At 41.1% G+C, this 15,597-nt stretch overlaps 1 protein-coding gene across 5 annotated transcripts in view; it reads right to left on the bottom strand.

The window, feature by feature from the left end:
* Nucleotides 1-15,597, bottom strand: part of PDE7B (phosphodiesterase 7B) — a 355,914-nt gene that overhangs the window by 78,503 nt on the left and 261,814 nt on the right. For all 5 annotated transcript variants that reach the window (XM_069598496.1, XM_069598499.1, XM_069598498.1 and 2 more), the window contains one exon: nucleotides 10,352-10,435. In XM_069598496.1, the coding sequence (XP_069454597.1) occupies nucleotides 10,352-10,435 (84 nt within the window). The remainder of the gene's footprint in view (nucleotides 1-10,351; nucleotides 10,436-15,597) is intronic.

The raw sequence follows: 15,597 nt of genomic DNA, 5'->3' as shown, positions 1-15,597 counted from the left end.
AGAAAATTACCATTTCTCTGTGCTCTTTTCAGGTGAGTTAGCAAACCCTCTGGGCTCTGACACAAGGAGCCACGTTTGTACAAAATAGAATCCTTGAGGGGAGGGAGGAATAGGGGGCAGGTATCTGAACTGAGGTGTCTAAATTGTTTCTCACAGAGGAAAAAAAAAATTGCTGGTGAAACTTCCTTCCTTGTGGGCTTTATCATCCACCGTCTTATGCTTTGCTAAATCAAGAATATTATAAATTGACACTCTAGGAGCATCTGAACAAAGTAGTTGATTTTATGATACCTGTTCTGGCCATATGTCTCGTGGAGGGATGTGATTCCCAAGTGGAGCGTCCAAGACAGGCCTCTCTCCCCTGCTCTGCAGGCCCTTATTTCCAGCTTTGCATCGAATATTTTCACTTGGACTATTCTGCAAACAATGTGTCCCAACTGAGCTCACCATCTTTCCCCCATCACTGTCCACTTTCCTCACCAATGACTTCACCTCTGGTGTTTCAGATGACCAGACCAATCCCTGGAAGGCCTGGTCTTCAGTATCAGCATGTTTTATCTCCTTTTCTCCATGTCATCTCTGGATTTATACCTTCATTTCTACTGCCATCATTGTTTGCCACCTGACTATATTTCTTTTGATTCACTGGGACTGTTCCTCCTAATACATGGATGTGAGTCAATTTCCTGAAACACTGTTTTATCCACATTTTTCTTACAATTCTCCAGCAATTCTCTTTCCTTAATGAATCAAGTTCAAATTCTTTATCTTGGCATTCCAAGCCTCTCCATTTTCTCTCTAGTCAACACACTTTACTACTTTTGGGCCCTTCTTCCTACTCAATGACTTAATGTCTCCCATGTGTCAGTCTAGTTTCACCAGAAATTGGCAATTTCTGAACCAGCCAACACTCCACCTTATCTTTTAGATATCAGCACAAGACCATAAAGCCCTCTTCTCCTGCTCAGGGCACATCAGTAATCTTTGCCTTCTCTTGTCTTTGATTTGCTGTCCATGTCAATTATTTGAGAACTAATTCATTTATGGCCTTGTATGGTCTTTGGCTTAATGTGTATTTGTCTTAGCCATCTAGTAATGTTGTTGGGTCTTTGAGGGTAAATGGATATCTAAAGGTTTCTTTTAAACACTCAGAATCTTCAGCCCAGGGATAGATACTCTAGGTGCCACCCTGCCACCCCACAGTCCCTGTGGGCTAGAAAGGAATTATTAAAATATCTGTGTTCAATGAATCTGGCAGACTTTGGTCCATTGTCATCTGAGACAGGAGCTAGCCATCATGTAAAAGGTGGTTTCAGCCCTCTGGTTACTGGTATGGTTCAGGGCACCCTGGCCTCATGGCCTGATTGGCGTAAAATGAGTGTTTGCTGAATGAATGGATAATAGCCCAGAGGAAACACTGGGCTCATGGATTCAATTTTCTGTTTTTTATCACTCAGATAAAAAATAAATTTGTTAAATGATGTTGGCCAGGTTAATAGAAGGCAAGGGCTATTTTCAGTTCTGGCTTTAGATGGTGAAAAGTGTTTCTTTTTGAATACAGCTTTCCCCAGACAGTCAGGGATAATGCATGGATCCTCCTTAAATACCTCATCCTCCAATAACATGTACATCCAGTTGAGTAGACTGGGTGATGACTCTTTCCTGGTTCCTTAGGTCCTGAAGCCCTAAACCCTGGCCTCTGTGTGTAGCCTTCCTTCACATCATTATGGCTTCAGAGTTACTCAGGTTCTAGATCCTCCAGAAAGCCTTCTCTCATTTCCCCAAACAGAGTTGATTCTTCCTTTCTCTCACTTCCCCAAAGTTTATTCCTCTCTCCTCAAAATCTTGTTTACACGTCAGTCGTGTCCAACTTTTTGCAACCCCGTGGACTGTAGCCCTCCAGGCTCCATTGTCCATGGGATTTTCCAGGCAAGAATACTGGAGTGAGTTGCCATTTCCTTCTCTAGGGGACCTTCCCGACCCAAGGATCGAATCCTTGTCTCTTGAGTCTCCTGCATTGGCAGGCAGATTCTTTACCACTAAGCCACCTGGGAAGCTCACTTTTATTCTATACTCATGTATTATTATTAGATGTATTATATCATATCAAAATGTACTTGCTTATGTCTCTGTAAAAGGACTTCCTTGATAGCTCAGTTGGTAAAAATCGGACTGCCTGGGTCGGGAAGATCTCCTGGAGAAGGGAAATGCTACCCACTCCGGTATTCTGGCCTGGAGAATTCCACGTAGTCCATGGTGTCGCAAAGAGTCAAACACGACTGAGCGACTTTCACTTTCACTTTTATGTCTCTGTAAATTCTCTGAAGCCAGTGGCTATGTCTCCTGCATCTTCGTATCTTTGGTGCCTGGCACACTGCTTACCCTAGGAGGCAATCTACTGATGGCCAGTGATGAAGAGTGACAGGGAACGAGGGAAACAAGGCGGACACCATCAACTCTGTCTTCTGAGATGCAGTTGGCATTTCGGTGGCTAACCATCTTATGTGTCTGGCCCTTCCGCATCTGAAGTGCTAGGAGTCTGCAGCCAGAAACCCTGAGTGTCCCTCGTGGAGTATGTTCCAGGTGAGTCAGCAGGCACCACAACCGCAACCAGTGCCTTGCCTTTCTTCCAGAGGAAGGCAAATATTGAACTTTGAAATTGTGGGGCGTTACCTTGGCATTGGAAAAGTCTGAATTGGTCCCAACTAGCGCCTTCCTACTCTGTTTGGAGAGCTTGGGGCTGGGGTTTGGGACTGGTGGGATATCATGCTCTGAGCATGACTTCTTTCAAATCACAGTAACACTTTTTAAAAGAATGTTTCTATTTTATTTTCTGTTTTTAATTTTTTTGGCTGCCATGTGGCATTTGGAATGACTGTTTCCTGATCAGGGATCGAACCTGTGCCCCTTGCAGTGGAAGCATGGAGTTTTAACCACTGGACTGCCAGGGAAGTTCCTATTTTTTGGTTTTTAAATTTTTCTGTTATTTTTAGAAAATTGAGACATAACAGCATAGAGCATTGTGTAAGTTTAAGGTGTACAACATGCTGATCTGATACCTTTATATGTTACAATATGATTACTACCACAGTGATAGCTAACACCTCTATTCCTTCACCTAGGTATCATTTCTTTTTTTGTGGTGATGAGTTAAGACCTAGTCTCTTGGCAATATTGAAGTATATAATACAGTATTGTTGGTTAAAATCACTATGTGTGTGTGTGCTTAGCTCCTTAGTCGTGTCTGACTCTTTGTGACCCCATGGACTGTACCCCACCAGGCTCCTCCGTTCATGGGATTCATGGGTAAAGAATCTGCACACCAATGCAGGAGACATAAGAGACATGGGTTCCATCCTTGGGTCCGGAAGATCCCCTGGAGGAGGAAATGGCAACCTGCTCCAGTATTCTTGCCTGGAAAATTCCATGGACAGAAGAGACTGGCAGGCTATAGTGTATAGGGTTGCAAAGAGTTGGACGCAACTGAGCAGGTATGCATATATAGAGATCTCCAACAAGAACCTTCTGTATAGCACAGGGAACTATACTCATTTTGTAACAACCTCTGAGGGTAGAGAAGCTGAAGGAAAAAATATATATAGCTGAGTTGCTGCGCTGTACACCTGAAACTAACACATTGTAACTCAACCATGTGCTGTGCTCTGCTTAGTCGCTCAGTCGTGTCTCACTCTTTGCGACCCCATGGTCTGTGGCTTGCCAGGCTCCTCTGTCTGTGGGATTCTCCAGGGAAGAATACTGGAGTGGGTTGTCCTGCCCTCTTCCAGGGGATCTTCCCAAACCAGGGATGGAACCCAGTATTCCTGCATTGCAGGCAGATTCAAGTTAAAAAACAAAACAAAAAAAAAAGGGAAAAAAGTTATCTTTCATAAGTTTACTGAAAGGTTGTCACCATCTGCTAGGAAATCTCTCTTAGAAAATGGAGTTTATAATCAAACTGACCCCCCCTTTTTTAGATGGGGATATCATTTAGCACCAGATTTGTAAAATGCAGGGTGGCTTTTGGTTGATGGTCCTTATGTGAATGTATTTTATATTTCTGCAGGGTGTAATATGTTTAGATGGAAGATTTTGATAAAGCATTTGGGTCTCTGGGTCACTTATAAAGGTTAATAGTAACATGTTTGCAAATATTCTATTTTGGAAATTATAATCAAAGAAAAATATTTTGGTAGCTCTGCTAAAATTACCTCATGCTTATACAGCTAAAATTGCCCTGTGTGGAGAGGCAGGTCTAGAGGAATATAACTTTAAATATCAAGATTAACAAACTAACTGACAGGACAAGCCAATTAGCCAATTAACCTACTATTGCACAGCCCCAGGGCAGGTCTGGAGCTCCAGGTTCTCTGTGGCAACTGATAGCTAGTGTCCTAAAACCTCCAGCTGATGCCCCTTCTTCCCCTCCAGCTCCACAGTCACTGGGCATGTTTGCTTCGTATGTCACTTCCTTTGCTGAGCCCACATGGAAATCACATCGTGTTGCTCCGAAATGGTTGCCACGGGAACATCTCCACCTAGTTATTATCTATTCAGGCTCCTGATAATATTAAGCCAGGAGACAGAGATGCAACAGGGGTCGCAGCAGCCACCTGCTCTGCATAAAACTGTAATTGCTTCTGCGACGTTCACCTCTGTGGCCACCTGTCTCTCTGAACACTCGTCTCTACATTTTCTCCTCTCTTGTTTTCCCCCAAACAAAGTCAGTAAATGAAATTAGTATGTTGGAAATCAGCCTGGGGATAATGTGAGAAATTACATTCCTTTCCCTCCTGCTTCCTTTCAGTCCTCTGTTTTAGAACCGCAAGTGGAATAAAAGTCACTGTCACCCTTTTTCTCATTCCGTTCTGTCCCTCCATACTTAGATGTAAAGAGGAGTCTTTTAAAAAGTCTATGATTCCCGATTCCCACACGATGGTGCTGAAACCAGTTTCCTGCTACTGATCCAGAGTAGCTTCAAGAAATTCATATAGATGCTTCTTTTCTAATTGGTATAAAATATAAACAGGAAATGAAATTGGCTATTAACAAGTAATTTTATCTCACATATCTATTGATTTGGGTGAATTTCTTATGAGGAAAATTTTCTGATCTTTATTCTCAGATTGCAGGTAACATAGGAGGGGTGCTGGCTTGGAGTTCTCTTTTTGTAGGAAAAACCATATAATCCATTGGCATTGTAATTTATTGTCCAAGCCTGGATATTATGGTATCCGAAAGGTAGCATTATAAATAAGTATGCCTAGACAACAGGTACAAATTAGGGCTATCGCAGGCAAAGCAGGTATATATTGTCACCTTATACAGAGATGACAGGTACGTGATTATCATAGTACTCTACCCTCAAAGAATATGGGGAAAGGAGCACCTCTTGAAGAAGAACATTTGTGCATTTAGAAATTATAATTGTGGAGTTTAAAATCTGGATATGAAACTCCCAGCAAGATAGTTTCACTTTGGCTTATCCTCCTACTGCATGTAAATTTGGTTAACATGATTCCATTCTTACAGTCATGGCACTGGGGAATGAAAAGAAAAAAATGTTGACAAAGGAGAATAGGCTGGATTGAATTTATCTATAGAGATATCATAAACTCCTTTCCCTCAATTAAAAAATCTAATTTAAAGGTTGGCAACTTTTTTTTCTGTAAGGGGTCATGGTCTTTGTTACAACTGCTCTGCCATTGTAGGGTGAAAGCAGCTGTAGACAACATATAAACGGATGGGCATGGCTGTATTCCAGTAAAATCTTGTTGACAAAACAGGCAGGGTAGTGACACAGATTTGGTGCATTAGCTACTGTTTGCCCATCTCTGTTCTAGTTCTGTTTTAATACCTAGAAGCTGTGTTCTGATTGAAGGGCAGTTGTTTTAGATATGAGTTCTGACGTCTCCTGTCCTATTGTGACAGGCTGGGGTTGTGGCTAATGGGAGAAGTACATGGATCTTACTATTTAGTGCATGTTTTTGCTTATGCATGTCTCAGCCATTCGAGGCATCGCTGAGGTGGGTGGTGGAGGGTAAGCTGTCATGGACACGCTGGACAGAGAATGGCAGCCATGTGGTTCTCATGAAGTCTTGTAGGAGGAAGGCTGCAGGGATGCAGACAGGGAAGAGAGGTTATGGTGATACAGTTTTACCTCTATTTTTTTTTTTTTAAGTCCTAGATGAGATTTTTGGGAGAGTTTACAGAACTGGAGGCACTTGAGGAAAATGGGTCTGTGCCTATTCTTGGAAAATTTGACTCAAAATTAAGGTAAATTACATTAAAAAAATCACTTGAATTTGGTACTTATGGTGTAGAATTGGAATCAGCTGGTAAAACTAAAAGTTTTTGGAGGAAGTCCCAAAATATTCTTAGGGGTTTATTTTACATTTTTTATAAAGTTATATTTAAAATGTTTCCCTTTAGGTGGAAAGCAGACACTAATAACTCAGGCATACCACAACATGGACAAGGATGGGATCGAAGAGAATTAAGTAGATTGTATACTATAAGGCAGTAGGAAATATGACACATATATTTTATGTGACTCTATGTGACACAGATAGCCACATCTGCTGCTACTTAGTGACAAGCTGCTTTAGTTGTAGACCAAGGAAACTGTGGAGAGTGAGTGCAATAATGTCACTGATTCTAGGCAATGGAATGGGTAGTATCACAAATAAGGAAAAGTCTCAGAGGTCTTCAGTTCTATCTGAGCTGCTCAGTTAAATGAAGAGGATGATTGACATTTATAATTATTTAATATTATCTTTTTGAGGAGACCCTTTATTCAGTAAGTCAATAGGAGCTACTAAAAGGTCAACAACTACCAAGAGAATATCATTTAGGATCTTGTAGTCTATGTAGGGATGAGGCTTTTTGTATCTAGGAAAAAAATCAAGATAACTTATAAAACAAAGTACAGCAAAGGCAAATTAATATTGCCTTAGCATATGTTACTGATAAAGAGGCATGAGTGAAAGGGTTATCAGAGTGGAGTGCAAACAGATGAGAAAGGGAATTATAAGCTGGATGGCCAACACTGTCACTCAATGGATGGGAGGTCATGAGCAACAGGCGAGGTGAAATGGGGATGGAGAACAGAGAGCAACCTGGGTCAGGGGGAGGAGGCTAAGACTGGGTCTAGGTGCCAGGAAGATCCTGGCAGATCTGCAGCTGAGGGAAGACAGGAAAGCACCTGGTTACAGATGATCTATTATATTGTGAACAATATAACAATGAAATATCTACATTGACTTTCTGTTGAAATTTTTTCCACATTCCAATTTTTTCAGCTTAAAAAGTAAAACAATATATTGAAAAATCCAAGTGTTACAGAAGCCTAAGATGTAGACAGTTAAATATTCCATAGTTCCACCTGCAAAGATAACCGTTATTAGCAGTTGATGTTGCTCATTAATACTAGGATAAATAAATTTTTAAAAAGAGTTTATCATTTGGAACCTTGGAATTATAGGGGGAAATGTCTCCTATTTTCCTAATTTGTTCATCCTGTATATTAGAACCCATGACATAACATCACATTTACTACTGAAAAGAGGCTTTTTGGTTATTTTCTTCCTCTATCTGGTTTTAGAAAAGGCAGAACAACCAGAGATCAAATTGCCAACATCTGCTGGATCATGGAAAAAGCAAGAGAGTTCCAGAAAAACATCTATTTCTGCTCTACTGACTATGCCAAAGCCTTTGACTGTGTGTATCACAATAAACTGTGAAAAAATTCTGAAAGAGATGGGAATACCAGACCACCTGACCTGCCTCTTGAGAAACCTGTATGCAGGTCAGGGAGCAACAGTTAGAACTGGACATGGAACAACAGACTGGTTCCAAATAGGAAGAGGAGTACGTCAAGGCTGTATATTGTCACCCTGCTTATTTAACTTCTATGCAGAGTACATCATGAGAAACGCTGGACTGGAAGAAGCAAAAGCTGGAATCAAGATTGCTGGGAGAAATATCAATAACCTCAGATATGCAGATGATACCACCCTTATGGCAGAAAGTGAAGAGGAACTAAAAAGCCTCTTGATGAAAGTGAAACAGGAGACTGAAAAAGTTGGCTTAAAGCTCAACATTCAGAAAATGAAGATCATGGCATCTGGTCCCATCACTTCATTGGAAATAGATGGGGAACCAGTGGAAACAGTGTCAGACTTCATTTTTTTGGGCTCCAAAATCACTGCAGATGGTGGTTGCAGCCATGAAATTAAAAGACACTTACTCCTTGGAAGAAAAGTTATGACCAACCTAGATAGCACATTGAAAAGCAGAGACATTACTTTGCTAACAAAGGTCCATCTAGTCAAGGCTATGGTTTTTCCAGTGGTCATGTATGGATATGAGAGTTGGACTATGAAGAAAGCTGAGTGCCGAAGAATTGATGCTTTTGAACTGTGGTGTTGGAGAAGACTCCTGAGAGTCCCTTGGACTGCAAGGAGATGCAACCAGTCCATTGTAAAGAAGATCAGCCCTGGGTGTTCATCGGAAGAAATGATGCTCAAGCTGAAACTCCAGTACTTTGGCCACCTCATGCGAAGAGTTGACTCATTGGAAAAGACTCTGATGCTGGGAGGGATTAGGGGCAGGAGGAAAAGGGGATGACAGAGGATGAGATGGCTGGATGGCATCATTGACTCAATGGACATGAGTTTGAGTGAACTCTAGGAGTTAGTGCTGGACAGGGAGGCCTGGCATGCTGCGATTCATGGGGTCACAAAGAGTCGGACACGACTGAGCGACTGAACTGGACTGAACTGAACTGAACCCTCAGTATGTGGTGCTGTTGAGGGTCCTGGTCTACATGGGACAGTAAATTAGGCCTTTGCTCATCCCCACACTCCTTGATGAAGCCATATACCTGGGACCTGGAAATCCATACAGGTTAGAGGCTATCTCAGGGGGTAACTTCCATGGGTAGCTGAACAACCCATCCAGGGTTATAAGGAGGGGTTAAGAGACACTGTTGGCTTTCCTGGTGGCTCAGCAGTAAAGAATCCGCCTGCCAAAGCAGAAGATGTGGGTTTGATCCCTGGGTCAGGAGGAAATGGCAACCCACTCTAGTATTCTTGGCTGGGAAATCCCATGAACAGAGGAACCTGGAGACTACAATCCACAGGGTTGCAAAGAGTCAGACACAACAGCAACAAGAGACACTGTCGGAGCTCCTCATTGACCAAAATTGCATTAGTCTAGTGACTTGGATCCTATCCTCTAAAATGCAGTTTTGGGGGAATGGGTGAGGGAGGTTGTCTCTAGTATGAAAGAGTTACTCCAAATCTCTGTGTCTCTGAAAGAACTGCAAAAACAGATATTGCACACTGATATGGGAGGGGAACAAGCCAGGAGAAATACACTCCTGTCCATCCTTCATTGATCTGGGGAGGATCTAAGGATCAGAAATAGCAAGTTCCAGTTTCTTCTAGTAATTTTCAGGGGTCAAGATAAATCAAATTACATCTTGAGTTAAACTTGTTTATGCCAAAGAAAAGTAATACTTTGTGGGTACAACCCAGCACTTTGAAATTTATGGATGTGAAGTGATATGAGAACCAAATACTGAAAACCTTGGAGTAAGTTGTGAAATATATTCATTTTTCTTCATTCCCTACTCCCAAGTCCCAAGTGAAGGATGATTGTAATAAAAGACATGAAAACTGGAGTGGAGGCTGTTACTGGTTTGGGTTTCCAGAGGAACCTGAGATTAAGAGAATTATGAACCGGAGGTTGAGCAAATCTCCAAAAGAGGAATAAAATAAAAGTGGAAAGGCAGCAATAAATGAACTTCTTAAGTAGTCATAATGGAGGAAGCAGCAAGTATAGACTGAAAGGACTTTGCCATGGTGAAGAGTTCTACCAGGAATGCAAGAACAGACCTCAGAGACTTAGATTAGATAAAGAAGGGAAATTAGATAATGGATGGTTACTAAGGGCAGTGGTAGAATAGGTTTCCCTGTGGAGTTTTTAAAATAAAATAGAATCTCATCTGGTCTAGTCCTGGCTGAAGGTGGAGAGAATGTCCTGGATAGTGAAAGGAATCATTTCCTTGTATAGGGCTTCACTGTTTTGAAGATTTACATTTTTCAAGCTGACATGACTTCATTGGACACCCCACTGTCGCCCAGGCTCTGAGAGGTAGGGCTGGGCTGAATGACTTCACTATGAAGGAAATCTAAAGACCAAGGGTTAATTTGCAATTGGGAGGGGAGACACAGAGGAAGGAAGGCAGACCTCCGAGGGTTTTGAAGTTCAGAGGGAAGTGAGAAAAAAAAATTTTTTTTTTTTTTTTAAGGAAACGTTTGTTCCTTTCCAGGTACACTTGATTACTCACTGTTAAGGAGGCGGAAGTCGATGAATGGGTAGGAGCCGCGGCGTTCAGCAGGAACCCCCGTCTGACCCCTCAGTCGTACATCTCCTAGAAAACAAAATCCAAACAAATGTTTGAAAACGTTGCCAAGTGTATTCACTTTTCCTCTGCAAATCCTCTTACCCACTTATGTCACTGGAACCAACACCAAATATCAGGAGAAAAACGATTCCATTCACCTTGTTTAAGAGAGCACTATGAGGAAAGGGATATTTAATGAATGCTGCGCGTAATGGACTTGGCAATATTCTAACCAGTGAAGCAGCGTGCCTTTATATCTGTCTGGAAGATAGGTCTGTGAACATTTTGGTAATTTACAAAGTTCCCATAGTTTTTTTACTCTTCCTATCGCCATAAAGATGAAGCATCTTAATATGGAGGACAAAAAGTATGCTGGGATTAGAGCTTTTATTCTAATTAGAAGTTTTAACTACCCACAGTTCTGTTTCTCTTGGTCCAGCACTGGTTTTTTTTTTTTTTTTCTCTGACCGGCATCCACCTTCTTTGCTTCTCAGGTTGTATCATTTGACCTGCCTTAGAATCTGCCAGGGCCCATCGAGCTCCTAGTACTTTAGACACTCAATGTGTAAAGTTTCTGCTGCTGCTGCTGCTGCTGCTGCTGAGTCGCTTCAGTCGTGTCCGACTCTGTGCGACCCCATAGACGGCAGCCCACCAGGCTCGCCCCTCCCTGGGATTCTCCAGGCAAGAACACTGGAGTGGGTTGCCATTTCCTTCTCCAATGCATGAAAGTGAAAAGTGAAGGTGAAGTCACTCAGTCGTGTCCGATTTGTAGCGACCCCATGGACTGCAGCCTACCAGGCTCCTCCATCCATGGGATTTTCCAGGCAAGAGTACTGGAGTGGGGTGTCATCGCCTTCTCCGGTGTAAAGTTTCTAGTGTGTGTTAAATCGCTTCAGTAGTGTCCGACTCTTTGCGACCGACTGGACTGCAGCCCACCAAGCTTCTTTGCCTATGGGATTCTCCATGCAAGAATACTGAAACGGGTTGCCCTGTCCTCCTCCAGGGGATCTTCTCGACCCAGGGATCAAACCCATGTCTCTTATATCTCCTGCACTGGCAGACAGGTCCTTTACCACTAGCGCCACCTTCACAGGTGCTAAAAGTTTCTAGCACTTATTCATTTGTTGTTTTTCAGTCGCTAAGTCACGTCTGACCCTTTGTGACTCCATGGACTGTAGCCCACCAGGCTCCTCTGTCCTTCACTATCTCTCAGACTTTCTCGAATTTATGTCCATTGAGTCAGTGATGCTATCTAACCATCTCATCCTTTGCTGTCCCCTTTTCCTGCCTTCAATCTTTCCCCAAATCAGGGTCTTTTCCAATGAGTCAACTCTTCACATCATGTGGCCAAAGTATTGGAGCTTCAGCTCCAGCAATATTAGAACACGGTAGACCTTGGATGAACTTAGCTCAGACACTTGCTACCTGTGTGATATTGGAAATTTTATTTCTCTGAGCCTCAGTTGCCTCACTTCAAGGTGCCATTGGTTGGAGAATCTAAAATGACACTTGCTGCCTGCGAATAAATGCTGGTTTTACTTCCTTCTACCCCACTCCAGTACTCTTGCCTGGAAAATCCCGTGGATGGAGGAGCCTGGTGGGCTGCAGTCCATGGGGTTGCTTAGAGTCAGACATGACTGAGCAACTTCACTTTCACTTTTCACTTTCATGCATTGGAGAAGGAAATGGCAACCCACTCCAGTGTTCTTGCCTGGAGAATCCCAGGGACGGGCGAGCCTGGTGGGCTGCCGTCTATGGGGTCGCACAGAGTTGGACATGACTGAAGCGACTTAGCAGCAGCAGCAACACACCTGCAAAGCTGGGATCATATTTTGTGTTCTGCATTTCTCCATAGTGCTTTGTGTGCTGTCTGGTATTTAACAGACTCTAAGTGAATGTCTTCTATTGACTAGATTAGATATAAAGATCAAATCCACCAATTAGTACATATAACATGAAATCAGAGGAGAGGTAAAAATACATGAGACCCAATATTCTTCCGAAAGACTTGAACTGGGGAAGGTTTCAGTTCCAGGAGTAATGGGTCCACTTCCATAAACCACTCTTTCCCAGACATGAGATGGCACTAGGGCCTCCACCTATGAGTGAAGAGGATGAACAGTCTTCTCTCATTAACTCCTGGAGTTTACCAGGGCCTAGGTGAGATCTCCATCAGTTCTAACTGATGTGACTTACTGTTTAAAATATCCCCCACAGATGGGCCTTGTATATACATGGGCTTATGAACTGCAAGCTGTGAGCCCTCGGGCAATTCTTGCTTTGAATCTTATATTGATGCTTTACTTAATGGTTTGTATAATCTGATGTTGTAGTGCCATACTGATATTAAAGAATGTTACAGTTTACAGAATACAGCAAAGTGGGAGGAGGAGGGAAAGGATGGAAAAGTACATTTCAAAATATGAATACAATGAATATAATCTGGCATTAAAGAAGAGAATGCTGGCATTTGCTCAGTTCATTGGGGTAGATGGTCAATAGTTATAGGAAAGCCACTGGCAAAACATGAAGAGTTTTTCTCTCCTTGGGTTATCTTCATCATCTTATGTTTATAGCTCTTTAGACTTTACAAAACATTTTCACAGATATTATAGTACATTTATTTTCTTGTTTTTCTCTTTGGATCCTCACAATAGCCTTGTAAGCAGAACTACTATTATTTCTCTTACTTTATAGATGAGAAAACAGAGGCTCAGAAAAGAGGGTGAAGGGACTGCTATTTCACCCTCCTGGTCCCAGCTCAGGTCTCAGGCCCCTTAAAGGCATTCAGTAGACTGACTTTATTTATTTTTAAACTTCATCATTCTTTATTGAAGTATTGTTGTTTTACAATATCATACTAGTTTCAGGTGTATAGTATAGTGATTCAGTGTTTTTAATAGATCGTACTCTTTTAAATTTTGTTATAGGATGATGACAATAATTCCCACTGCTATACAATATATCCTTGTTGCTTCTCTATTTTATACATAGCAGTTTGTTTCTCTCAATCACATACCCATATCTTGCCCCCTCCTCTTCTTATTCCCCTCTGATAACCACTAATTTGTTTTCTGTATCTGTGAGTCTTTCTGTTTTGCTATATATATTCATTTGTTAATTTTTAGATTCCACATATAAGTAATATCAAATGTTTTTGTGGTTTTCTGTTTGACTAATTTCACTGAGCACAATATTCTCTAGGTCCATCCACATTGTTGCAGTGGCAGAATTTCATTCTTTTTATTGACTGAGTAATGTTTCACTGTGTATATATACTGTATCTTCTTTATCCATTTGTCTATTGACTTTGAGTGCCTGAATTTTTGGTGCTTTAAGCTTACAATTAGCAGGGTTAGTCCTTAAATCTAGGTTGTTCCGCTTCATAGGCAAAGATCTCTCCTCAGTACCATTGGTTTTTATCCCTATGAAGTGTACACACCTGGTTTATAAAGTTAAAAAAGTCATAGGCCCCCATTTTAAAATGATATGACAAGTTCAGCACTGCATTTAAATGAATTTATATTTTATGAGTGAGAGTAAGAGACACACACTTGAAAACCTATGCAGAGATGAGACTGTCTTCATTTGGTGGAAAGCTGGCTGGGCTTGTGGATTTGTTTACCTACTATGTCATCCTTTTGGGCTTTTCCTATGGGTTTCAGGCTCATCAATTGGAATTCACTTCTTCACTAGTATTTTCTTCTCAGTTTTACCAAAGAGTTCCTCCTGCTTTTGTAGTTCTGACGGTATTATTTTCCCAGAAAATTTCTAATATCATTGTGGGTTTTGAAGCCTCTGCCAGAGTTTATTCCACTTGTGCATCTGAAAGTCTAAGGCAGAGATGACCCGTTATTCTGTAAGACTTTAGATTTAGAGAAACTGTGAAGAGACAGCACCAGGTGGCAAAATGTGCAAACAGGGGATGATAAGCTAGGATCAGGGAACTCCTATTACTGAGAGGATTAGCATTTCATCATCTTGGGTGACCTTGGGCTAATCAATAGCCACTTTGAGGTCCAATTTTTTAATATTTAAATTTGTGTTATGTAACATTTTTCCACACCACAGGATTGTTGTGAGGAAATTATCAAGTGCTTGAAAAATAACATGTTAACGTTATTGAAAATAATGAATAACAATAACAGTTAATGCTACTTATGCTGTGCTGAGCATTTTACATGCATTGTCTCATATCACCTACCCAACAACTCATCGAAGAAGGTATGAATATCATTATTATACCATTCACCAATGAGGAAACTGAGGCCAATGTAAATTTGATATTTTGTCTGTGCCCAGAGCTAGTGAGTGGAGAGTTTGTGCTTAAACTCAGAACTGGTTTTAAACCCCATGTTCTTAACCAACCATCCTTCTATAGTATCAGGATAAAAAACTTGTATAAAGAGTTAAGCATTAACTTTTTATTGCATAATGTATGCTCTGATTATTTTTGCCCATAAACCAAGTATATACTCATCGTGATTCTTGGAAACTAAATACCAGGGAAATCCAGGCCCTTGATGAATTCAAGATTCAATCAGATAGGTGTTTATTCAAATAGCACTTCACTGGAAATGGACTGTATGAATAAGACAACCAAATCCTGCTCTGGATCAACAACACATCTATTATTTTTAAGTAAGAAATGGAAGGCAATTATTAAAAATATTATTCAGCAGAACTCAAACGACCTGGCAACTAATTTACACAAGCTCTTTGGCCTGGAGAATTCCATGGACTTTATAGTCCTTGGGGTCGCAAAGAGTCAGAAACAACTGAGCCACTTTCCCATTCTTTCTTTCTTTCTTAATTAAGATAATTTTTTTATGATGCAATCCCACTTTTGAGAAAAAGAGACAAATAACAATGAAGCATGTTGATAGCAAAGATACCCAAACAAACAAATCAACAGCAACAACAACAAGCTACACAACCCATACTTGAAAGATCCTGTTAAATGGTTATTCTAGCTGTAACTACAATTACAGCCTGGGAAGCAGATACTCATAAACCTAACAATGGCCTTTAGGTGTAGTAGATCATTGCTTTAAAATAAGGATAAAATCCTATTAAAAATACTAATGAGGCAAGAGTCAGGATGACTGTAAGTTGGCTAACAATGCATTTCAGAAAATTTTCAACATGAAAAGTTAAATACAAACCAAAGATTCCATATCTTGAGGGTT

Source organism: Ovis canadensis, chromosome 8 (genome assembly GCF_042477335.2).
Source record: "Ovis canadensis isolate MfBH-ARS-UI-01 breed Bighorn chromosome 8, ARS-UI_OviCan_v2, whole genome shotgun sequence".
Taxonomy (NCBI): domain Eukaryota; kingdom Metazoa; phylum Chordata; class Mammalia; order Artiodactyla; family Bovidae; genus Ovis; species Ovis canadensis.
The sequence above is the reverse complement of the archived record's forward strand: the minus strand, read 5'-3'. Positions and strand labels throughout refer to the sequence as shown.